Source organism: Aythya ferina (genome assembly GCF_964211825.1).
Source record: "Aythya ferina genome assembly, chromosome: 7".
Taxonomy (NCBI): Eukaryota; Metazoa; Chordata; class Aves; order Anseriformes; family Anatidae; genus Aythya; species Aythya ferina.
The window spans coordinates 1752991-1778781 of record NC_140302.1 but is presented as its reverse complement, the minus strand read 5'-3'; the positions used below and the strand labels follow the sequence as shown (position 1 = coordinate 1778781).

Genomic DNA, 25791 nt, shown 5'->3' with positions numbered 1-25791 from the left:
CCTTGTGCAGAGCAGGTGAGAGGACTGTGGTGGCAAGGAGAAGGCTGTGGCTTTGTGTGCAGCCCAGGGTGGCACAAGGGGCAGGAGGGAGTTGAGATGATGGTGGGCTGTAGGTCTGCACGTGGCTGTTTCCTCCACACCTGTCTTCTGAGCTCTTTCCTTTACCATTCCCATGTCCTCCTCCATCATACTGGCACAATCAAAACCTGCTTTTTTGGTGCTGGAGGGAAGTCCAGATAATGCCTGCTTAGTTCTATGCATCATCAGCCTGGCAGGATAGTCTGGCTGGCATGCTGTGGGCCTGGAGGATAAAGGGAAAAAAAAAAAAAAAAAAAAAAGCTGGAATACCCAGGTCTGGAGCATGCAGAGAAGGCAGTGAGGAATTTTTGTCAAAATGCGAACCCTGCTTAGTATGCATTTGGGGGTATACTTGCTACACCTGGGGGTAAAGGTGGTGGTGGGCATGTACTAATACGAAAGCAAGGCCCTCACCTGTGTGCACTCTCATCTCACTCCAGCTGGGCAAGGAAACCTCAGATCATAGGGCAAGAAATCCTTAAACAAAGCATTTCCGGATTTCATTGTGATATCATGTGGAGAGGTAAGTGAGCTAAAAATCTGTATTATTTTCTAAGTGGTATTCACTCTACTAAGGTACCATCTGTGTTGAACCATCACTGTGGTGTGCTGACAGAGTAACTCCTGTTGTAGTACCCTACCAGGGGAGTTTCTCTAAGCTACTGTATTTTTTTTTTTTAATGTATCCATTAGAAAACTGACTGAATTTGAGTTAAGAATCTGTTACATTTAATTGCAACATTAACTGCTTAACTGCTTAACTGTGATTTACCTAGTAGGAGAGGCTTTGCATCTGAAAGAATTGTAACATAAGTATCTACATCTTAACAGTATCTACATCTTCTGGATATCAAAATCTGGCTGGATCCTTCCTCATGTTTACCAAAATGTTTGTACAGGTGTTACATAATTATATATTTATACCATTTGTGTGCTGTGGGCCACCTCAGCATATTGGACTTACCACTGGTGGCAGGCAGCGTGGACAGCAAGTAATATGAATAATTTCAAACCTGCATTGAAAGAAGCTGCTCAAAACTACATATCAAACGTGTGATCTGTGTGCTTTCAGGAAGCTGTGCCATTGTGTTGTGGTGCTATGGAAACATCTCTTGATGGTAACACATAGTGAACTTTTGCAATATGACTCTGGTGGCAAGTATTGGCTACAAAGAAAATCTTTCCTCCTCTGCTAGGAGTTATGTTCTACCTGGGACAGACTCTGGAATGAAACTGCTGATTATGATGATACTTAGCAATTATACTATGATAAGTTAATTACAGAGGAACAGTCCAATGGCTGCGGTTTGCTTTGGCTGGAATGCATTAATTTATAATGGGAAGAAAGGTGATGGCATCTTCTGAGCAGCACAGCTGAAATACCGATATTCTCCGTGGTCTAACATGGGAGCAAGTGCTTCCCTTTCAATTTGTGTAAGTGAATTTAAATCTGGCTTCTTGCGTCTCTCTCATGTCTTTAATTCTTTCTGAGGAAGATGCACTTCTTTTCTCAACCCAACTGTTGCATCTGAAGAGGTTAAGAAGAGGTATTTACACTAAAATACCAGATGTGTTAGAAGTCTCTATTTTAAAAAATCTTACAACTTGTATTTTTAAAACATTTTTGTATTTTTTAAAACTTTTTTTTTTTTTTTTTTGGCAATTATTAATGCTTTAGCATTATTATCAAGTTCTAAGCTTGCTTATGCATTGAAAGAGCAGAATAAGTTTTAAATTTTTCAGTCTGTGTGTGTTTGTGTGCATTTGCCATGGCAACAAGGCTGAATACAGCCAAGTCAAGTTCTGGCTTGTGGCGTTGTGTTGAAGGTGTTCATTTTATGAGCTGAAAAACAGCTTTTTCTATAGCAAGTCAGCTACAAATTGGTAGGAAAGTCTTTCATTTTTCCAGAAGGAAATGTAGTAATAAAAACATTGAAGGTTAGTTTTAGAATATGTTGGGATGGGGCTATAAAAAATTAGAATTTGCCTTTAAAATGAAGTATGTATATTGTTTAAATGTTCATAATGCAGAACTGGTACGAGCATTTAAATCTGGATATCTCACAGTTGGACTTCTGCTTTCATGGTGTTGTGTAAAATGTCCGACCCTTTAAATAGCGTCCTCTTGTATGCGACTGTGAATATACCCTGACTGATAATAAGTAAAGAACACAACTTTCAGGGCCTTAAGTTAAGCTTGTGACTTGTGGCCACCTAGATTTGAATGTAGAAGTAGTAAGAGTCTTGTGGAGCTCAAAATGGTTGCTGCTGTGACACGTTGCTCTTCTCAGCAGCCAGTTTTGAAGGAGGTCCTGCTTTTAGGGCCTCACGTGATATCTAAACCTATTGCTCATGTCCTTTCACCTTCTTCTGTATTTTAAACTACCTTGCTGAATCTCTGGCTGGCTTTTATTATTAGATCATTCTTTATTTGTGAGTTATGTACAAAAGTTGTATGTGCTTCAGTGTGGAAACTGCAGAAAACGTGTTAGCTCAGCATCTGGCTTTATAGACAGGCTGAACACCTCTGTGTCGCTGCTCGGCAAGGCTTTCCAAACGCAAGCTGTATTTGGATTTTTACAGTTAAAGAGTTTATACCAAACAGTACCAGAAATCAGAGAATTCAGTTCTGGAAGCAATAATCTAGACTTGGATCCACAGTTGAAAAAAATAGGGCAAATTAAAAATCTTTTCAATTTAAGCAAAAAGACATAAGCTGCTGCTTGCTCTGGGAGTAGTCTTCTTTCATGACTTTTGTATTATAAATAGGCCTTTCTGTCAATAAAACTTTGCAAATGCCTCAGCCGCAGGGTAAAATGCCTGCGGGCTGTCCCCTCCCCATGCCGCCAGCCCCTCAGGGGTTCCGCTGAGCCCTCAGGTGTGGCTGCCAGAACTTTCCGGAACCTTCCGGAGGCGGTGGGGGCAGCCCCGCCCTCTCCTCACAGACCCCTCAGCCAGCGCCATTTTCCTCACCCTCTCAGCCCTGGGTGGCCTCCGCCTCCTCACGAGACAGAAAGAAAAAACCAGCTCCAGCTGCATTTTGTTCATGATTTCTTCTGTACATTTTTTGCATCGGTTATCAGGGTAAGAAAAAAGAAAAATCTGACGAGCAGAGGCGGGAAATCTTTACCAGGTTCGTGCTGTGGCTGCTGCTTAAATTGCTCTTCTGGCACCATTAATCTTGCCTTTTTTTTTTTTTTTTTTTTTTTTCCCTAAATTTTCTTGGTGGATTGGGCAGGTGGGATGAGAAAGCTGTGCCCTAGCACCAGTCAGCTCTTTTTGGGGAAGGGGTTTCGCAGCCCCTGCCAGCCTTAAACAGGGCACCTGCCCTGACCTGGACACCTATTGCCTCATGGTTTTTGTGCACGGCGTTGTCTGCCTCTTAACACATGCGGTTTCTATAATTGCATTTAAAAAAAAAAAAGTTTCACTTTGTGAATGGTCCAGACACATTAGTGTGCACATATGTGAAGTAAATGTGTCATGGTTTGGAGGTCCTGAGGTTTTAACAGAGCAGCCTGCTGTCCCTGCGCCCGAGCAGGCCTGGGATGGCAGCTGCACGAAGGGCAAAGCCAAGCCTCTGTGGTCACAGCTTGTGGTTTTTTGGTGCTGGAGGTGGGGGATCTGTGGAGATCTGGATTTTAGACTTGAGGGGACTGTAGCTATGTATAGGTTTTGTTAGGATTTACCCCACTGTAGGTTGTCTTATCTCTACAGAAGAAGGATATTAGCATTTTAGGACATGCAGTGGAGGTAAAATATGCATGAGGATGCCTTAATGAGGACGATAATTGAACCTAATGTGTAAACCCTTGAACTTTATTAATTAAAAAACAAAAGTGTGTGTGTGTGAAAATCTTTTTCTTACCGTTTATCTGTTTTTATTCCCCAGAAATCATTATCTTCTGTTCAAGTCAGGCACACAACAAGTAAAGTCTCACCGGATGCACAGACTGACAGAGAAAGAAGAACATTTGGTGTTCCTCTGGAAGCTCTCATACAGGATGCAACACAATGTGGAGTCCCTTTTCTCGTCACACAGATGGTGGAGTACCTAGAAGTATTTGGTAAGTTCATGTTTTGTCTGCTTGGGTCTGTTGTTTTTTGTTTAAGCAGGGCTTTTCAGCTGTAACTACTCAGCAGTTTCGTGGTCTAGTTTTACAATTACTGTGCTTTTGTAGAGGAGCTCATGCTTTTTGAGATCCACTTCTCTTCACACAGGTATGATGATGCAGCTGTTGCTTACTGTTTCGTATTTCTTCTTGGGCAGGTCTGCAGCATGTTGGTATATTTCGAATCAGTGGTTCAGTGAATAAAGTCAAAGAATTGAAGCAAAAGTACAATCAAGGAGAAAAGGTAGACCTCGTTAATCATGGAGATGTTGATTCTGTAGCCAGCCTTCTGAAACTGTTTCTAAAAGAACTGCCAGTGGCTGTTTTTCCAGACAATGTCTGTGGTGGCCTGCTAAAAACTTTCCAAGGTACGGAATGGATACCTTCCAAAATTCTGTCCTTTCTCTGACAGTGAATGATACTGTGTTCGTAGCACCTTTGTAGTAAGCAGTGGTTTCAGTTTCCTTAACCCTAGACTGATGTTTGATTGCTTTTAATGGACCAGTCTTCCATGAAAGTGTCTATAGTCTTTTTTTTTTTTTTTTTTTTTTTTTTTTTAATTCATTAAAGCTTTTGGACACGATATCCTGTTGTAAGGCATTCTGCAATCCAGTCCTCTGATCTGTATTCTTTGAGAATGATCCTTTGTATGTTTTCTTTTAAAATTTGGTGCCTTACCACTTACTGAGATACCATTTTTATTTTTAATCTAATCACCATCATAATGCTGTTCATGCATTTATGTATCTGCTGCCTCACTCCTCTCTTTTCCAAGCTGAGGCCTCCCTCTCTATTTCATCTTCCCTTATACAGGAGCCTTTCCATTCCCTGTTCTTATTCAGTACTTTTTACTAGTTGTCCTATTGTTTTATTGGCAACCGTGAGTGGAATGGCATGAAGTGTTTACATCTCAAAGCCAGAATGAGTACATATAGCAATATGCTGACTAGTTCCCTGTTCTTGTCTATAGGTCTTAATTGTGTAAAACCAAATAAAACCCTACCACTGATGCTTTCAGACAATTAGGCCAAGTGATTTTGAGTGATAACTGATTCAGGTATTTGCATACAAATAAGTGGGTTTTGCAGGTTAGACTGCAGGCTGCTTTTGTTCAAACTTTATTTGCTGGACTCTGAGTTATGTACACGTTTACAAAAAAAAAAAAAAAAAAAAAGGCAACAAAAACAACGAAGTCCCTTTCATCAGATCTGAAAACAGTAAGCTGAAAGATCCTTCTACAGAGTTTTGCAATCATCTTGTTTTGACTACCCTGAATAGTATTGCTGAAATCCTCTTTTTTTTTATTTTTTATTTTTTTAATTTCTATTTTCTTTTCTCCCTCCTTCCCTCCCCTTTTCATTAATATGTTGAGCAACATGAGTCTTGACCTTTATGGAATGTGTTTTTTAGGGCTAGAATTGCCCTTTAGGATGTGATTCGCTATTCACAATGTTGAAGCTATGCAGATGTGTCCTGTCCTGGAGATCTATGGCAAATTTGAGCATCAACTGCCAGTTACTGAGCAGTACTGCTATCTCAGTTCTAATATCTAGGAGAGTTTTTCATATTAATTTTGAACTGCTGGTCAAATAGAGTTTTTTGTGAAGCCATTTTTTACCTTGTAACTCTTCTTTGAAGAATGGGAATCAAGGAAATGCAAAGTATTCCCAATTTAGGTTTTTAAGCATCTCTTGTGTAAGTACAGTTGCATGCTTATAGAGCACAAATGTTTTGAGACTGAGAGCTACCAATTAGTCAGGAAACGGAGATGATGCGGTGCTGGAAGGGTACAATTTCTTATTCCTTGTAATGAGAATCATACAGCGTGTCAAATCTCTGGGGAGAATCAAGGCTGATAATATTTTAACATCCTTAAAGGCAGCTTTAAGGATTCACAGACATGGCTACTGCCCATAACTCCATTAAAAAGCAGCAAGTGCTTTTGTCCTAACAGGAAGAATAGCAAAACCAGAGTATACAAAAACCCAGTATTTGGAAAATCCACAGTACTTAAATATTTAATATGTGAAAATAGTTTTCCAAATTTAGGGTAGAAATTCTTCATGTAGAACATATATTAGAGCAAAGTAAAGAATAAATATTTTAAAACCGTCCCTCTTTCTCAGATCTATAATAGTATCTATGATGAAATCATGTTATTATTAGGAACATCTATGGAATAACTTTTTTTTTTCTTTTTTTACAGAGCACAAAATCCACACAACAGAATGCATAAAGAATCTGAGACAGTTACTCAGCTGCCTGCCTGAAGCCCATCAAAACCTTCTGCAGTTCCTGTCTGCTTTCCTGTTAAAGATAGCAACATACAGTGCAGTGAATTTCATGACTCTGGAGAACCTAGCCGTTGTGTTTGGACCTGCTCTGTTCAAGTGTGTACTCCGTATCTATTTACCTGTCTTAAACAGTACTACTTGATCATGCTTTAAAACAAGGCTTCCCATCATAATTGTGCATCCAATCTAAGTACAGCATTTCGAAAGTTAAATGTTATGTGCAGTATTAAGGGCTAATGTGAACGGTTTCTGATCAGGCTGACCAACTTGGCGCTGTTAGGTTGGCTCTTTACAGGCAGGGTCTCAAGTAAGAAACAATCTAAAAAGAAGAGGTATGAGGGCTAAAGAGCCGTTCAATGAGAATTTCTTCTGTTTTCCTGCCCAAGCAATGCATGGGCTGTAGAGGCTACTTAGTGAGAGCACTGATTCAGAAATGCTAAAGCTGATTTTGACCTTGTAATGGCACTTGATATCAGAGTCTCTTCTACCAAAGTAGAAGAGTAATTCATTCTATCCTTTCTGGCAAGTTTTGGATATACTGGTGCCACTGAAATGCACATGGAAATGTGAACAGAGGCCAGCTGAGCTTGCAAGAGGTAAGTACAGAAGCTGGTGAAGGTGTGTTTGGGATGATGGAGCGTGGACACATACCTGGATGCTAAAATGAAAGGTGGGAGAGCACGTCAGGTAAGTCAAGGTAGTGAGAGGAAACAGCCTAGAATGGTGTGACCGTGGATTTTCCAAAGAAACTGAAATGTTTTAGTGCTTCATTCTGTTTGTCACGCTGATACAGAAATGTGATAGTGTTCATACCTATCTGAGGATTTGTAAACCTTTGTTTCAGTGGATCAGTCTAGCTGGATGTAAACTACAAGCAAATTACCAATTTGCAAAATTTAAGCATTAACAATCAGAGTTTTCTATACAGTAACAAACACCTTGTTCTTCATTTTTTTTTTGGTGTGTGTTTCAAGCTGAGGAAGTTTTTTAAAAGGATAAAATCAGCAAAATTGGTACCATTTGTATTAGAAATCAATGACAGGCTTTGTTTTGGGAAACTGTGCTCATAAACCTTGCTGCTGTTTTCAGAAAGCTCTGTTTGTGTCTGCTGAACTGCTCTGTAGGCTTATCACCAGATGTACCAGCTTATAGCCTTTGCAGGTGATATGAATAAAAAGAACCTTACTTCTTAGCAAAAGTACAGCTGGAGAGATGAACCTAACGGTGTGCAGTGTGACAGGACTTACACCGTTCCCTCCTGTGAGAGTAGGTTTCATTATGGAGGATATTCAGTTGTAGAACAAAGCGGTTGCACAATAAAAACCCTTAACATCTGCATGCTGAAATCAATAAATGAGTGCAGACAGATGAGGTTTACTCCCAATATCTGGATTAGTTGCATGATGATGCTTATAAATAGGTAAAAGGCTAACGCTAAAAAGCCTTCATCAAAAATCCAGCCCTTAGACCTATGCTATCTCAAGGACTGCACTGACTGTCACTCTCCTGACATTAGACCCCTTCACCATCACATGAAGCTTGGGTGCATGCATGTGCACGAGTATACTTTATTACTTCTGGTCTCAAATTCTCTGAATGTATGCCCGCTGATTTCTGAATCTACACAGAAAATTCAAGTGGACTCCCCTTTTGATTGATGAACTGTTTTTGTTTTTAAGTACCCCAGCCTGTTTTGGGAGATCATCCAGCTACTTCTGAATATGCACCTATTTTTTTGTTTTGTTTTGTTTTTGTTTTAAGAGTGCACTTAATGCTAAACTAAATATTTGTGTCAAGTGACCTGTCTGAGAAGCCTTGGAAACAATCTCTGCCAGTTATTTGTCAAGACCGCACAGCTACCATAAATAAAAGCTATAACTACCCTATGAACATTAACTCCAGCTTTATGTAATCGTTCTGAGCTCACCATCTCTGGGAGAGAAAAAAAAGTCTGGAAATCATTTTTTGTAAAGTGTGTAAGTAGTGGTGTCCGTGGAGAGTGACTTTCTGCAATTACGAATCATCACCTTTCTAATAAATGGGTGGTGAGGAGAACCTTGCAACTGGCATTTTCATTCAGTGAGATTGCTGTACCCCTTGCTTCTGAGTGACCCAAGGCCTCCAAGACTCAGACCAAACCACTTGTATTTTCCTTTATAAGAGAAAAATTAAAGTCTAATGCTGAGTACAATTCTGGTTCTAATCTGCAGAAATGTATACCCTGTGCCACTGTTGGAAGTAACCTATTATTTCTTGGATGTACTATTAACTACAGTTCTGGTGCTAACTCACTGCAGATGTTAAGTGTTCTGCGTGCATTCTGGTACTTGCCTTTTTTTTGTGCAGTTACTTCTTCCTGCCTTTGCTTTGGGTTGTTTATAAACCTTTCTACTTAAAATTTTCATCTATTTATATTCAAGTGTAAATTCTCTCTGTGATTATCACCTGTCTCAATCTGTTGACGCTTTATTTGTGGAGACCTGTCATGTTCATAGTTTCACTGAAGTGACTGAACTTGAATATAAAGTAGTTGGAATATGGAACACATGGACCTTGGGGACACAAAATTAGAATATAAAACTTGCTGCTGATTGCACCTTACTAACCTAAACTGCCAGTGCTTCACAGTTAGTAAATACACTAATTGCAAATAGCAAATAGAAGCCTTATCACAGGTATAACATTGGAAGCCTGGTTACAGGATCACAGGAAACCTCCTTTTGCCATGAATTTTAAATGCTAAGAAAATAGTATCACTGTCTAAAAACTGAATTTTAAATAAGATGTCCCTTCTATATTTTTAATCTGTTACAACCCCCTTAACTTACTGCTGCTTATTTTGAACATTTGACTGAAATCACCTTCATACAGGAATTATTCTGTTATAATAGTAGTAATATATCTGCTTCCTGTCCCTATTCAGAGTGATGGGACCCAAAACGTGATGAGGAAAAGATGGTATGTTTCAGAAAAAGTGTAACTTAGTAAAAACACTTTATTTTTACCTCAGTGTCCTTTGCAAACCACCTCCTTCTGGTTTCTTCTACTGACCTTTCTCCTTTGTGCTGTTTTTCACCTGTGAGACTGTCTTCACCACTATGAGGTTGCTCCACCAGCATCTTTCAGATTGCTTTGCTCTTAGATTTGGAACCTGGCATCTGTTTCTTATCTTCTGGAACTTCAGTCTTAGCATCTGTATTATGGAGCTTTCATGTCCTAACTTCCTTTTAGGTGAAGGAGCCACAAACATAGCTCATAGGTGAATTGTCAGGCTGGCTGCTCCCTAGACTTCCTGTGCTAAAATCTACTCTTCCATCACCTTCTACTGGTGAATTCTTTCTGCTCATCCTCTGAATTATTTATTTCTGTTGCCATTCCTCGTCCTCCTTGTGAGCTGTATCATGTCTTGCAAGTCTCTCTAAGTGCCAAGGAGAAAGTGTTGCTTTTATCAGAGATTTGACCAATGTTGCTTAGATTTCTACAGGTACAATTTTATTTACGCCTTCTCTTGGTAAAGAGATTTCTGCTGTTATCCTCAGTAAGCAATTCTTGAGTGTGTGTGTAAGGATGCTAGCCAGGTATCTGTTTACAGCTACTCACTTTGACTCTTTCTTCCTGTTAATTTACAGAAAGTCTAATACACAAGCCTCTGCCAGCAAGGAACTTTTGCAGATCTCCTGAACACAACCAAGGCAAAGCACTGTATGGCTTTTCTAGCTTGCACTTTGTGGCAAAGCGACTTTGAAAGATTTAGGCTCTCTCAAGGAAACCATAGTAGATTCCTGATGGTCAAGATTCAGTTTTTTCTTATTTGTTAGTTTTCTCCTGTGTTTGATTTGTACTACAATTGATTACAGGGTTTTTATGGTGAAATGCATAATATACCTCAGTAGCTATGCTCTTCCTAGGAATATATTCCTGGATTCAGCATTGGGTGAACACGGCTCCCCTATTGTCAGCCTGATTACAGGATTTCTGCTAGAAGCAGAAGTATCTGAAGAGGCAGGAAATGTTTATTTTACAGAATTAATTGAAACTCAAAGAGGAAGGTGGCTTCAGAGGAAACTAAAAATGTACTTTCTATATTTGGAATACCCATATGTTGCCACCCGTGAGTATTTGCAGATGAGCAGATATTGATATTTGGAGTCAGCTGTAGGGTCACATCCTAGAGTACAGGTTTGGTTTGTGTTAAACTGACTTGAGAACTGAGCAGCCAAAACATAGGCTGCTACTAAGGGAAAGTGGGCCCCAGTAAATACAGAGAGAGCTGTTTATCTTCAGGAACAACTTGTGGAGTGCGCCTTGCTAGCAGGGAGTTAACAGTTGGTAGGGATGAATTAGAGAACAAATGTTTAAGTTAAAGAAGATTTAAAAAAAAAAAAACTGAAAAGATTGCTTGTATGGCTTTTGAGTTGAGGGTGTTAATGTTTGGGTAAACTCTGAGTGATTTCTTGGGCTTACTCTATGCCAGAAAGGCTGTTGCTCAGTTAACCAGGTTTAAAAGCCATGCTTGATTTTATTTATTTATTTACTTCTGAGAAATTGAGTCTGTCCTGAGAAGAGGAAGAATCCAAGATGGAGAATTGTTACTCAATCCTGAAAAAGAACTGATGACACAGCAGATTATCCTGTAAATCTAGGTCATACCTGTCTATAACTCTTCTTTAAACCATTCTTTTTTAAAAGGAGCCCAAACTTGAGTTCTCACAGAAACAAATGTAGATTTACAAAATGAGAATGTGAATGAAAGCACTTGAACTGGACCCAGTGCATATATTTGTACTTTAAAATTGCAAATGAAGAATGAATGTACTGATTTAGCAAACAGAAGACTGGTGCATATGTATGTCTCCTCTTTAGTCTCCAGAGGTCATTAAGTGTTTAATTTTTAATACTGTGTTGGGTGGACCTGAGTTGACGCAGCATTTCTGGGGAAGCTGGAATAGGTGACAAAATTCATATGCAAAGGTCCTCCAAGCCTCCAAATGGTTCACAGGGGGCATACGCAGTCCCTTCACAGAATGAGATGAATCTCTTTATTTTGATTAAATGATTCTGATTTAGTCTACTTGTATGGATAGTACAAATGAAGCTACTACATATTAAAAAAGGAAAAAAAAAATCTGCTAAGGGAAGCACGAGAAGTTCCACTGCATGTGACCTTAAGTCTGTGAAATTACAAATTATTACGCTGTAACAGTTTCTTATCTATGTTTATTTCAAGGCAGTTCTCGTAATAAGATATTGTTCCAGCCTTCAAAGTTCACCTTCAGAAGCTAAGCTGGAACAGCAAAACTCTTCCAGCCCCTGTGCCACTGAGTGGTGGCAGGTTGGCAGGCTTCTGTGTTTTTTTTTTTTTTTTTTTTTTTTTTTTGTTTTTTGTCTTTGCTTTTGTGAACTTCATGGCAGACTGCCAGGTTCTAGCTATTTTGTTGCACTGCTTCAAAGATTCAATGGGATGTGAACCAGTGTAGCAAACTGGGGTTCTGTCACTGTGGGGTTCCCAATGTTGTGACCCCCACCAAGTGGAGATGATTCTTGTCCCAACAATTGCTGGTTGGCAATGAGCCTGGAACACTGTTTTATCCAGTTGCCTGGCTGGCTGTGTTGGTGAATTATTTCGGGCACAAGGGGGCTACTCACATCGCTAGCCCCTGGTATGAGAGCTCCAAAACTGAATCCATTTGTTCTTCCCTTAGAATCCCTGTCAGTCCCTCGGCTTGTGAAGAACAAAGGCTTTACAACGGCCTCCTGCTGTATTTGCTTCAACACCATGAGAAGCTTTTTGTTGATCTGAACCCTGGTTTCTCACTGAGTCAAGCAGATGGCCTTCAGGTAAGAAAGTTACATTAATTGATTCAGCAAGGAATCAAAAGTGCTTCATTAGGTTGTAACCTACAAATGGAAATGTATTTGCTTATACATAGTGTGAGTACTGACTGACTATACCTCGTTGCCAGCAGCCTAAGTATTCATTGTATGCCCAAGCTAGAGGGGAAACATAAGTCTTTAAATTTGTAATTATGGAAAAAAAAGGCAAATCTAAAAATAAAAGGTCAAGAAAAAAATACTAACTTTTTCCACTTTAGATATTTTAATGTGGAACTTTGTTAGACCAAAGCTGCTGATTGTTTCCTCAAGTGAAACACTTCTTACTGCGCTGCTATATGTAGATGATGCAGAAGAGCAAAATCACAAGGGTGAACCCCCTCTCATCTTTTCTGAAAATGCTGAGTATGTTTCACCTTTTTCTTGGGTATGTTCTTTTCTAAAACAATATTAGTACTTTTCTTTGTTTACCTTATTTGTCAAAAAATCTCTTAGTGGAAGAAGCATGATAGACTACTGCTGCTTTAGGGAGAGGGTCAATGTAAGTCTTGTTTTCAGGATGTGATGTATCATTGCTGCTTAACTGCTTAACTTGAAATTGATTTTTAGAAAAGAACTTGAGGGGAACGTAGTAACAAGAACTGCAGTCTAATACCTTACGATGAAGTTATACTACACATCCTTGCAGTTGAGATTGATGGAAGTGTGCCAGATCAGGTGAAGGATTATGAAAAAGACTTGCGTTGCATGTAATTATAGCTCATGCTGCTCAAGTATCTTCAAGTTTCTTCAAGTATCTCTGTTTTAAAAAAAAAAAAAAAAAAAAAAAAGAAACTTATAAAGTCAAATACTGTATTTAGAGCATATTATATATCCCAAAGCAGGATACTGGGACTGTTGTGCTTCTTGGAACCTCTCTTTAAAAAGTTTTTCTTAAAAAAAAATCCTGTTCAGTTGTAGGTACAGAGAACAGAAGACACTGATGTAAGGATGTTTATGAAATATTCATCCTGTGATATAGGACATGGTCCCAGATCTAGAACTGGGGTCGTTTGACATAGAGACTATGTTGGAGCCCACACCTCTACTTTTCCTCACATGTCTTATGCCACTACCATCTTTGGGGATTCCTGCAAATGAGTATGCAAGACCAAAATGTTAGGAATCCTATTATATAATGTTTCTGTTCACAAAACTAGACCGATTAAAAAGCATCAGCGACTAAAGGAGATTGGAAAGGTGTTAGAAAAGCCCAAAGTCAGGCCTTCTGGCTTTCTATTGCAATACTTTTGTTTTAAAAGCAACTTCGTTCCCTGTAATTCTGCAAAAATGTCACAGTCTGTTTGAGATTGTGGTGATGTGGGAAAGAATTCTGCTGGAAAAATCCTTTCAAGTTCTTTAATAAAACCCCAGACAAGGCATAGCCATGAGGCACTCTCCTACTCTGAGGTAAGCTTATGAAAGAAATCCCATCTATGGTGAGAAGGGAATTCGGTGTTCTGTGGTTGATCTTGTTTTTGTAGTTTCTGGCAGGAAATCCAGCACATTGGATAGGTACTCTTCATCTTTCATAATGTAACAATTGCTGAAAGTCCACTAAATGAGAAACATCAAAGTTAGGCTTACAAACTAAACATATTCAACGTGCATGAACTAGTTCCAGCAAAGCAAGCAGAAAGTGAAATGGCAAGCCTGGCTCAGATCCCTTGTTGCTTCCTGGAAATTAAACTTGCTTTTATTGGCTGTTTCTCATGAAATAACTTGAAGCAGTAACGCTGATACTTGCATTTGGACTACTTAATTCAGGAGGTTTTTTCGTTGTTGGGGCACTTTTTTTCCAGTATATTTTTCACTTCAATTTTATATGCCACTGTAATTAATTGAGCTTGAACAAATAAAAGTCATACTGATTTGGCAAGCATGCAATACAGCTGACATACGCTTAATAGGCAGCTGTGTAGTTTGTAGCCTGAGATGAACACGACTGATTGTTCCTGATCATAGCTCTTAGGATACCTAGAAGTGCCAGGAGTCATCCCACCTACTCTACCTCTGTAGGCCGATTCAGGCTGGCTGCTTGGGAGAAGAATTTACAGATTTTAGAAAGCTGCCTGTCTAATAGATCAGAACTAGTATCCCAGGCTGGCTAGGAGACTGTTCATACCCACCTATTCCATCTAAAGACAGTTATTTAAAAGATGCTTACAAGCTACTATGTGGCTTTAGTTTGTCCTTTTGCCTGACTGTTGCTGTAATGACAATGTAAGGCTGTAAAATCCTGCTGGTGGTGGTGTTTGTGTGGTGTGTGGTTCTAGTTGTTTTTTAAATCCTAATATCCATTAGCATTTAAAGCTGTTCTATAGTCTTCTGTCCTAGCTCACACACTGCACTGGTACTGAGCTGATTTCCCTGTTTGGTTTAAATCACTTTTTAAAGACATTAGACACTGTAATGTTTGTTTTGACCTGGGGTCTCTCTAGACAACTCCGTTTAACCTGAAGCATATTGGTAGCTGTGTTGGAGGTGTGCAAGATTACACTATAGAAGTTAAGCTAATTAAATTATGATCCAAACCTTTATAATAGCAATTTGTCATGCTGTTTGCCCTCATCAATTCTGAATCTTATGTTCTGGTTTAAAAAATGGTTACAGAACTCTTCACATCTAGTCTTGGAGTATTTTTTTCATATCTCCTTTCTGTACAGAATGCTGCTTGAATTAAGTACTCTGCCTTTGCTTTACAAACAGAGAAGCATGACTTTTGGTGTGTGTGCAAGCCACTGCATCCCGTCAAAGCATAGGATTAATTGGGGAAAAAAGCCTACACCTTGAGGAAATAACTCTCATTTCTTTGTTTTCTCTTTTCTTTGTCCTTTATGCGTGCTTCACTTTATATTGGCAAGGCTGCAGGGACTCTTGATTGGTTTCCATGTAGCTTCTGCCTGCAATAATGGAACCCCCTTGTAAAAGGATTACAGAGATTCCGGTGGCTGGGGAAGGGGAGCAGGGCACTCTCCTAGACCTGCAGAAAGACCGCAGACACATCGGAGTGGATTTCTGAAACTATGCAGTGTGGTTAGGAGTTGTTTGGGATCACTGGAGCTAAATATTTTATGGAGGCTATCTATTTGAATTTTTTTTTTTATTTTTTTTTTGGGGGGGGGGAAGGGTTTTGTGGTCTAGGGAATTTTGTTAGTATCAGACTTTTAGCCTTTTTTTCAAAGAGGGAGGGGATGTTTCAGCATTAACCCATTTCTTTAAAAAAAAAAAATAAAAAAAAGAATTGGTGCCCCACTTTCATCTGAAGTTGCCATAAAAAAAAAAATTGTGGTCTCCCTGATAAACTGCCCTCAATTTCAAGGACAGCTAATAACTCAACCGATGTTTTCCTTTGATAATCCCATAACAGTGCTTTTGAAATCAGTTGAAACCTTTCAAAAACAGAACAAACATGATCTTATGATACAGTAAACTCAAATTTCCAGGTTAGACTGAAGTGTCTTGATGAAATTCTTCTTTGGCAGAGGAACACAGTTCCAATTCCTATTTGTGGCTCTTAGCACTTTTCCCTTACTCTAAATTGGTACAGATTTCGATTTTTTTCTTTCACTGAAGTTCTTTGCTTAGTAAAGGTAACTTCCAGTTGCACTTAGGTGTGAACATAGTGAGTCCTGTGTGTGCCTTAGTTCATTTTGCCTGTCACCTCCCTCCTACCCACATTATCTACATTGCTTCTTTTCTTTTCACTTCTCTTTTGTCTGGTAAAGCTGTACCAGGAGCGGATGTCAGCAGGTGAAGGTGTGCTATGTGGGCCATGAAGCACACTGTCAGCAGTGCTTCACTGTAACAAGCAGCTGGAACATTTAAGAAGGAAGCCGGCCAAACTGGTGGCCTGTGATTCTTTAGTGCAATCAACAATACAATAATAGAGCTCCAGTGATCACACTGGCTGATAACACTGCTCACTGCCTGTCATTCAGTAATGGCAGGAAGTGTGTGAGAGGAGAAGTGTTCTAAAACTGACACATGCCTTTCCTGACTGGGAAAAACATTTTGAAGGTGCTCTGCTGTGCAGAAACAAACTAAGCAGTAGTAAAGACTCACCTTTGTTACCTTTTAGTCTGTGAAGGCCTACTTTTAAGTTTTGTTGTGAACAGAGCATTTTAAAAACCCCTACCATAGACAGACTCAAAGAATTTATGTTGATTACAGATTAAGAAGTCTTAGTGCAATTCCTACCTGATGTGTTCAGAGTGGCAGCTGGTTGCTTTGCTTGCTAAGGTGTCAGCCACGCTACAAGGAAGAGGATTATAATTAATCAGGCAGTGTATACATTAGGATAACACGCATTTCCACTTTCAGAAGATGCATGTGGTCTTCCTCTGATGTTTTAAAATTTACCACACTACCTTAACTGAAGACTTGCGGCTCTGAGTTTTTCAAGCATCTCAAGTTTGCAGCAGCGTTTTCTTCCACGTGGTGTCAGCATTGTTCTCCTTCACTACATAGCTGTATTTGCTTTGAACATAATTCTTTTATATGTTCGGAGTATCTTAAAATTAGGTATGGCATTTCTATTTTTGTAACATATCAGCACATCAGCCTGTTCCTTCTCAGATAATTGCCGATATCAGAGAGGCATGAAGGAAGGGTATGAACTCACCTCCAAACCACTGTGAAATACAATCATTTTTTGTTTTATGTTCATGTCACCTTCCTTAACTCAGGAAGACTACCAATAAACTCTGTTACACTTTTTGTATTCCTTTTCTTTGGTGTACATAAGCAATACAATTTGTTCCAGATACGCTGATGATGAGGGCATTTGGAAAAATAGCAGAAGTGAAGTCTTTGATGGGAAACTCATCCCTTGGGAAATTAAAAGTATTTTTACTGAAAGTTCTGTGATGTCTAAACATAAAAACATTTCAGGCTTTTCTTTTTTTTTTTTTTGTTCCTGTTCTTATAGCCCCTGTACTTTGTAAAGCCACTGAGGGTTTAAGTTTAGGGATGGGAATGGGAAATATTATCAGAAACGCAGACAGGAAACACAAAATAAAGCAAAAACCTTAAAAGTCCACTGTTAAAATAAAATACTATTTTTTATTCAACTGTAGTCTTCAGAGAGACTTGGGCTCTCTCCAATTCAGGGCTGTGTAACAGTGAATTTAACAGACATGCTCTGAACGCAGGCCCTGCTCCCCCTGCCCCCAGTTCTTAGACCACTTTTTTCCTCTTTAATGGGTTTAAATACCTACCTAGCAAAGATGCAAACATGCCAAAGTACTTAACTTCACTTGCCAGAAGAATATGCCAGCATTTATCGCAGTTGCGTGAAGAAAGGCTTGGCTGAATCTTGAAAGCATATTAGCACGTTATAGCCTAATGCAGTTTCATTCTCTCCCAGCTTATTTGGGTTTTTGCTATAGAGCAGTCTCAGTGGTATTTAATTTCTTTACTTCAAGTAAAAAAAGGAAGTGTGTGTTCATGAGTCAGCACTGCTGTTAAATAGTTTCCAGAGCTATCAAACTAAATACTGAGTACCTTTTTATTTTGATATGAGAAAGGGAAAGGATGAAATGTGCCTGTAATAAAAACACAAATCCAGTTGAGCCAAAACCATGAAAAACATGATGAAATGTATGGCAAAGATGCATGTTACTCCTGTTTCCTGGGGGCCAGGGTTAGAAAAGTTTAGTTTGAATTGTCCTGATTTACTGACAACTTCATTTTCTTAAATAAAGAGATCTGTGGGGAAAAAAGAGGGAGGAGAAAGCAGAAGATGCCTTTAAGAAGAATACGGAAAAAGCGACGTGATACTTCAGAAACTTATATTAAGAATAAACAAACACAACACCTCCTCATATGCTTTTTTCTAGATGCGTTCCTACTCATTTCAAAGGCCATTTTTAATTTAAACAAACATTATGGCAGTTTGGCTTTGTGCACATGGGTTGGCTTGCGCTGCTGGTAATTTAGATGCTTGAAGCTGAGGTTCTGTCAACAACCTTAATCCTGACCTTTGAATTTTCACTGACCATACTCTCAAATTAGATGTAGCCCTGTTCCCAGATGACCACAGATGAGCATGCATGGATTTGTGCCAATAAGGAAATAATAATGGAGGCCTTCAGCTCTCATGCCAAATGACCCAACTGTTCCTGGGTCACTTGTGTTAAAGGATTGTGTTAAAGGATGCTGATCAGGACTAAATGTTTCCGTAAGCTGTTAGGCAGACAAGGAAATACTTGATGAGGGGCTGCTGCTGTATGACGCAGCATTGCTTCCAGTATGCGACTGGAGCTTCACCTGGGAATTGTTGGTGTCACTGGGATGTGCACAAAAGCAGCATAGGACCTAAGGTGGGAGATTCCTCTGCCAGCATCCACACACTGAGAGCTGGGGTAGAGGGGAGAGGTGTCGTTTGCCAAATCAACAAATTAAAAGCCACCTCCCCTGCATCTCACTGATGGGGTGGCTGCAAGATACAAGGTTTCCAAAGCAGAGGGTGCTGCAATCTCTGCCTGGCATAGGCAGGAGAGGGCCCAGGTGCTAGGTCAGGGAAAAAGGCTGATCCCCATCTAAACCTTGCAGACTTGTGGAGACTTGTAAAGCTTTACAAGATAAGGATATGGGTGTAAGTAGAGGAGAGCAGGAGATGTCTTAGGGAGGTCTTTGTAGATCCTAAGCTCTAGCTTTAGGATTTTTATGCGCTATTTATATTTTTCTTAGTCAATACAAGGGTACAATGCAGCAATAATAAACAGTGAGCTGAATTTGGTTATATGCAGCACGCTGTAACTCAAAACCATACAGTACTTCTAAAAATATATTTGTCTTTTTCATATTTTCACTAGGAAAGTATAGCAAGCAATCTACCACTTAATTGCAAGGAATGATGTGTGAACAGAATATTTCCTTGACTAAATATCTGATGTGCTGCTTTACTTTTCTTCCAACACTTCCCTTCATGTCCTTAAAGTTTCTTCTAAGCAATTTCCTAGCTATTTTACTAACCATTTATGTTCCATAACTCTTTCCATGCTTAAACAAAATGCTGGTTGAGGTGGGGGAAAAGGAAGATGAAACTGATAGCTAAATATTAAATGGGCTATAGGGCAGTTCAGACAAGCTGTATCTACTTAATTAGTACTAAGCACAGTTCATATAAGAAGCTTAAAGCAACTTGTGAAAACTGCTGCTGACAGAACACAGACCTAGTGTGCTCTAGATAACTAGCTAATCAGTGAGCTCTGCACACCTTTCTTCTCAATTGCCCTTAGTAATTTGGATATTACAAAAAAAAAAATAAAAAAATCTTCCTGCAAGTTGTAGAATAAAGATGCTTCTAGCGACTTTGCAATTGCAGGCAGATTTGTCAGCTAAAAGAAAATTTCCTTCTGGATCTGCCTGGAGTGTAAGTTACTGGCAGCAGCAGCAGTGTGTTGACTTCTTCTGTAGTGTTCCTTATACCCTGTGTTCTTAATGGTGGCAAAGTCACTATGCTTTCTAACCAGAGAGAGCATAAGCAGGTGAAACCTAAATCCAGATCCATGTAAACGTCAATTCTTATAAAAGTCCGTGTTTCTAATATATACAGCAAATGCAGGTTCAGGTGATTGCCATTCTTTATGAAGTCTGTTTCTAAAGTTTAAAGCATAAAACCGAATTCACCTCCTTCCGGTTTTCCTAAAAACTCAGAGTGCTTAGGGATCTCCTAAGCCATGATTAAAAAAAAAAAAAGAAAAAAGAAAAAAAAAAAAAGAAAGAAAAGAAGAAAAAGAAAAAAAAAGAAAAACCAACAGCTTTGAAAAGTTTTGCTCCAATATCTGTTTTGAAGCCCTTTGCTGATACCTGAGATACATACTTCTAAAATTAGATGCTGCATTTTCCTCCAGTGAAGGCTACTTACTTTAAAGAAAGAGAGAAGTTCAGATTGGGTCAAAATCAAAGAAGAAAATATCAAAACCTTTATTTGCAGAGGAAGACAGCATTTTTTTTTACATTGTTATTAGGCTGCCTCTCTTGAGAAGCTTGGTACTGCCACAGACACTCTGGAAAAGGAAAAGAAACTCTTCAAAGTGTTGTATGGTAACTTCAGTTAAAGGACAGGTCAGGTCTTAAGAATACTGAGGGGAGTGATGGTTCTCTTTAGTACAACTTCTTCCCACTTAGCAGATTCTACATTATGTAACGTTCCCTTTGAAATCTTTATATAGCATGGGATTTCTTTTTTTTAAAGTTAACTTTGGAGTTGAAGGGCTGCTGCTGTCCCTGTATGGTCTTCAGTTGTAGCTTTTTAATTAGTTGAAAGGGAAAATATATCAGTAGTGGAAAATAGAAGAATAAAGTAATTCTTCAGTATCAACTCATAAATCATTTCTGTGAAGTTGAGAATGGTGTTCTCATCTTACCCTTCTGTAGTTCTTCCACTCAGCAAAATATTAATTCTGGAAACTGCTATGTGGTCTTTAGATATACATTTTTTTCCCATTCTCTACCAACAGTTTTCTTGAAAGTGAGAAAGTATTATTTTATACTCTGAAACTCTTGCTATTGCAGAGTAGAACAAACAGTTGGCTTTAGAGAGACTCTATTTTTCTTTCTTGTTCCTTGCTAAATTAAAACAAATAGGGAGGAAATTTTCATCACTGAGCCACTTCACATCTGCTAAACTTTTGTCCCTTTGTCTAAGAAGTCGCCTATCTAGAAATCAGGTATTGCACTGATGGAGGTGCGATAGAAAGGAATGGCAAGATGCATACCTTAATGCATCTCAGCCTGGTAGTACAGCTCTTGTTGCAGAGGATTTTTTCTGAGAAGGGAAAATGCTGGAGAGAAAACTCTAGCATATTTCATGCTCTTCACTGGCTGTTAGTTGCTTTGGGTAGAGATTGAAGGCCTTAGTCCAACTGTTAGAAGCCTTCAGTGGATCAGCACCCAGCTGTGCTAATGAAAAGATTATTCCTGTATCACGTCTACTCTGATTTGTGTAGTTGATGTCAGAGATCCCTGATAAAGGTAATTTTGACTCTGGAATGATTTTGTGGAGAAGAGAGTACTATTTCTGAACACAGTGCTTTCAAAGCATTTTGCAAGATGAAATGTTTTACTTACGGTGGAGAAGGTATTATTCTCTTGACAAAAAATCCCATCTTACTGGTTTCTTATGCTCTGCACGTGTGGCAGGTGACCTCCCACCATAGCAGAAGAGAACACGTTTTGCTGTGAGTAATGCTATGCCAGTCTCATTACTCTAGGTGGTGCTTGGATATTATCACGGGAAGCTTGGAATATCAGGTGAAGTGGAATAACATTCTGAATTGCATAACAATGACTTCTTGAAATTTTCACAGGGTATCTGCATTTTTTCCCACAAATAGGCAAGAATTCATCAAATTTCAACCAAAAAAAGCACTGCCATGTAGGCAAAAACATGAGAATTTGAAGGCATAGTTGTTGGGCATTCAAAGGGGAAATCTGTCTAGTAAAAGGTGCTAGAACTAGAGGTAGGAGCATTTTGGGGGAAGAAGAAAGACAATATTGAAGAACCTTTATCCAATATATTTCCTGGCACTTAAGAGCTTATTTGAAAAAGCATTTTGAAGAAATAGGTTCTAAGCATCCAGGCTGAGTCCCACGAAGACTTGTCTAGTGGCACACATGACAAACCCTCAGGTAAACAGTAACGGGTAGAGATGTAGTTAAGTAATGCCAATCTATGCAGAGAAAATATTTTCATTGTATTTTTTTTTATAGACTGAAAAGGAAGAAGGAAAACGTTGGTACAGCCTTTATCTATTTCTGAATATTTTGTTTCCTGATTCATTAACTCCATTTGCTTTATGCCCAAGCTAACGTGGGTTGTCTCTGTTGCTCTGAATAAAAGCATAGGGGATCAGATGTGGGGTTCTGTGTTAACTCAGGCTGTGAGTCCAGAAGCAGTAGCACATCTGGAGTTTTCCCAAATGAAAATATTGTTCTGCCCGTTTCACCAGTTGATTGAAAGTGGACTGTTAATTTTGGGCAGATAGGTGTTTGTACAATAAATTCTGTTTGTGTAATATATTCTGTACAAAGACTGATTTTGACTCTTTGGGTCAGCCCATGAGATTTGTGTAATCTGAGAGAGATATTCCATGGTAATCCTTGGAAAACATTGTGAATTAACTATGTACGTAATAATTTCACTGGGGGAGCAGTGCTATTTTTCTTTCATTAGTCTGATGTTAACAGATTCTGTGAAGGACAGCCCAATGCTGTGCAAAGGTGCCTCAGCTAGCTCTACATTACACAATTGAAAAAGGTACAGAAGGCAGGGAAAGAATATGTTTGTGTTTTATGGATGTATGTTCTGAATATCTTAAGTGTTTTTAATTTGCTTTTAAGTTATGGAAAAAAAAAAAAAACACAGAGCAACTGGCTGCAGCAGGGAAGTAGTCAGGGAATCTCTTTCACATGCTTTTTTTGTATGTAGCATGGATAGTAGTGCAAAAGGGTGACTGCATTCTTAGCTGAACCTTTGACTAAAGGCTCTTAAGTGCCAGGACAAATATTGGATAAAGCGTCTTTAGTATTGCTTTTCTTACTGAAACCAGAATATTAAAAAAGAAGGGGGGAAAAAAAAAAAAAAAAAAAAGGAAAGGTCTGTGGTGCTTACAGGAACTCTTTATCTTTCCCTTCTGGAGACTTAAAACCCGATCTGAAGCGTAATCCATAAAAATGCGTCAAGAGGATTTGTTCATAAGCGTACCGTGCATTGACATCAGCAAACTCTTATTCGGGCTGTCATGTTCCATATCTTGGAGCCTCATTCTAAATCTTCTGGCAGCATTCAAGTTCGGTGCTTTCCATTTTGATTGAATTAATTAGGGAAGTTTGGATGGATCCCCTGATTGTGAAGCTGTCAGAAATTTTTAAGAGGATGTTTGTAAAGGTTATTTTTAACCTAGTTAATAACAAGTAGGACATCTGACTGCATTTCTGTATTGTTTAAATGTGAAATACACTGCCCATTTGGAAGCAAAGAAAATGGTAAATGAGAGCTGTATTTATGTACTTATCTTGCCTTTAAGTTAATCTCCTGTTACTAGTCTTGAGCCTTGCACGTTGCTATAGAAACTGCCACAGCCTCCAACTGTGCTTCCGCCAAGACTTAATTGCGTTCTGAGTCTCATAGACTCTCTATTAACTGCAGCACTGGCAGACACAAACACATTGCAGGAGTTGAATTAATGGTTCAATATGATGTATGCGTCTTTTTAATACGATGTTTTCATATCCTTTTTCAATTTTTCCTTTACCAGCTGCTTAAGCTCCTCTCTAACGTGTAGTGACACCACAGGGATGGATTCTCTCTGTTCACTGTCACTATATTTGATGTTTTCCAGTCTTCAGCGCCATTCAAGTATCTGAAAGAGTCATTAGTCTTAAGGATTTTTTTCCTTAGAGGAGTCAGATTATTTATGAACTCTCTTAGCCTCACTGAAGTCTTTCTGAGACTTCTTCACCTCTGCCTTTGTGAAACAGACATGGAAGTGCATAGCTGCTATCTGGTAAGCTTGTGCTGGGTCAGTGCTCTTGACTGCGTGGTTTTTATGTGATTGGTGTGCGTCAAAGATAGGCGGCTTTTCAGCAAGGCCTCTTTTTAGGTCAGAAATGTCAGTTTATCAAAGTTGAAACTGAGTATGGCTGTGTGCAAGGTTCAATAAGACTTTACTTGGAATTATTTATTATGTCCTTGATGGAAATTCTCATCAAAACTAGAGAACATCTCTCGTTCAGCTAGTGCAACTAAATCTCAGAGGTCTGTTTCCCTGCTCGGTTCTCAGCATATCGATGGTGGCCATGAAAACACACTGTTCTTACTGATGCTGTTCCACATTCAGTGGGAATGGCCTAGACTGTAGCTAGTTAACATCAATTTCCATAGGAAATGGATCTAAGTTCAGAACTTCATGATAAAAAAAGCAATCCCCACTGTTCTGATGCACAGAAAGAGGGGAGAAATGTATTACGACAGGAGGAAAAGAGAAAGTCAGGTATTTCCATTTCTGTGTTACTTTCTCAGCTCTGCTTTGCTTGTGCTTAGAGGATAAGACACAGCGAATAGGACACACTCTGTGCACTGTTGCTCTTATGGGATGTTTCCATACCTGTGTTAATGCTGGCCCAGAAATTTCTTTCTATCCCGTTCTCATTAGAAGCATTAGAGGCAGCCCACAAACTGGTGAATGGACAAAGTCAGACTGAGGCTGGGAGCAGGACAAAGGGAAATTTTACCAGCCTTCACTGCAAAATGTTTGTGCACGTTAAGTCATGCTTTTAGATAATGAACATCTGAAGACAGCTTAAATATACCTCTTATAACATTTAAGCTTTTCAAATACCCTTTAAAATGTGACCCTTTGTGGTAGCATTTTTTATGTGCCTCACTTTTTTCCTTCTCATTTTTTTTTATTTATTTTGAATATGTGCTCTGTTTATTGATGGGCCTTTATTAAAAAAGTCATGTAATTAAGGAGAGTAAACCAAGGTAGCCTTTCTGGTCTCATCCTTGCTGCTGGTATTTCTCTGTGAATTTGTGTGGAAAATTTTGTTCTTTTTTACTCTTACAACAAAGAAAATCAATTAGGAAAGGAAGAAATTGTGATAATATTGTCAGAATTAACCTGAAAGTGCGTAGACAGTTTTGCAGTGCTCCATTTTCACTTTTTTTTTTTTTCCTTCTTGTCCTTTTTCATTAGCTACCTATTTTGCACCTCTTGCTGTGTGCGACACAGTGCACTTCCTGTCATGGATCTTAAATCTCTTCCACAAAATGTCATCTTTCCTTTTTAGCTGCTCTGAGAGTTTGCATGTTACAGAGTGCTGCATTTCCCTGCCAGCTCTGGCTCAAGTTATGTTTCCTGGATTGCCCTACAGTATGTCGATGTATATTCTGAAAAGCTGTGTGTGATAGAGACCTTCCTCAAACCTTCTAAAAACACCTACTTTGGGATGGAATTCATTGGGATTTGAGTATAAAATAAGCATTATTTGTTGGCTCCTGACATTCTTGAGAAGCCAGATAGTTGCCACGTCTCCAAGTTGTCTGTCTTCTCGAGCTATTTTCCAGTCAGTGACAGCACCTCATTTACATAAAGCACTGCTTGCAGTGTTTTTATGGGTATTCAGAATAAAGGCCTTGCCTATGAGCTGAACAGCCGATGTGTATGCGCGTGGAGGGCTTTACATTGGTTAAATACAGTTGTTAGCAGTATTAGTAGAGAGCAAAGCCTCGTTACAAGTCTGGGATGTGCCAGGTTGTTCTATTGTACTGTAGAATGTATTGCAAAAGCCTTTTTCACAAGCCATCATTTCTTATGATTTCTGTAGAAAGGGTGGCACGAAACTTGACCATAAAAAGGATTTTGAATAAGCAGGGGAGCTGGTGAAATGGTGCATGCATGTCTCAGGCAACTATCTCCATTGAA

At 39.1% G+C, this 25791-nt stretch overlaps 1 protein-coding gene across 4 annotated transcripts in view; it reads left to right on the top strand.

The window, feature by feature from the left end:
* FAM13C (family with sequence similarity 13 member C) overlaps positions 1–25791 on the top strand; it is a 130715-nt gene that overhangs the window by 8767 nt on the left and 96157 nt on the right. For 2 of the 4 annotated variants that reach the window (XM_084526150.1, XM_084526151.1), the window contains 4 exons: positions 3971–4145; positions 4349–4558; positions 6397–6580; positions 12187–12322. In XM_084526150.1, the coding sequence (XP_084382276.1) occupies positions 3971–4145; positions 4349–4558; positions 6397–6580; positions 12187–12322 (705 nt within the window). Of the gene's footprint in view, positions 1–474; positions 602–1373; positions 1513–3970; positions 4146–4348; positions 4559–6396; positions 6581–12186; positions 12323–25791 lie in introns of those variants that run through there. The other 2 variants (XM_084526153.1, XM_084526152.1) reach the window with 2 other exon arrangements.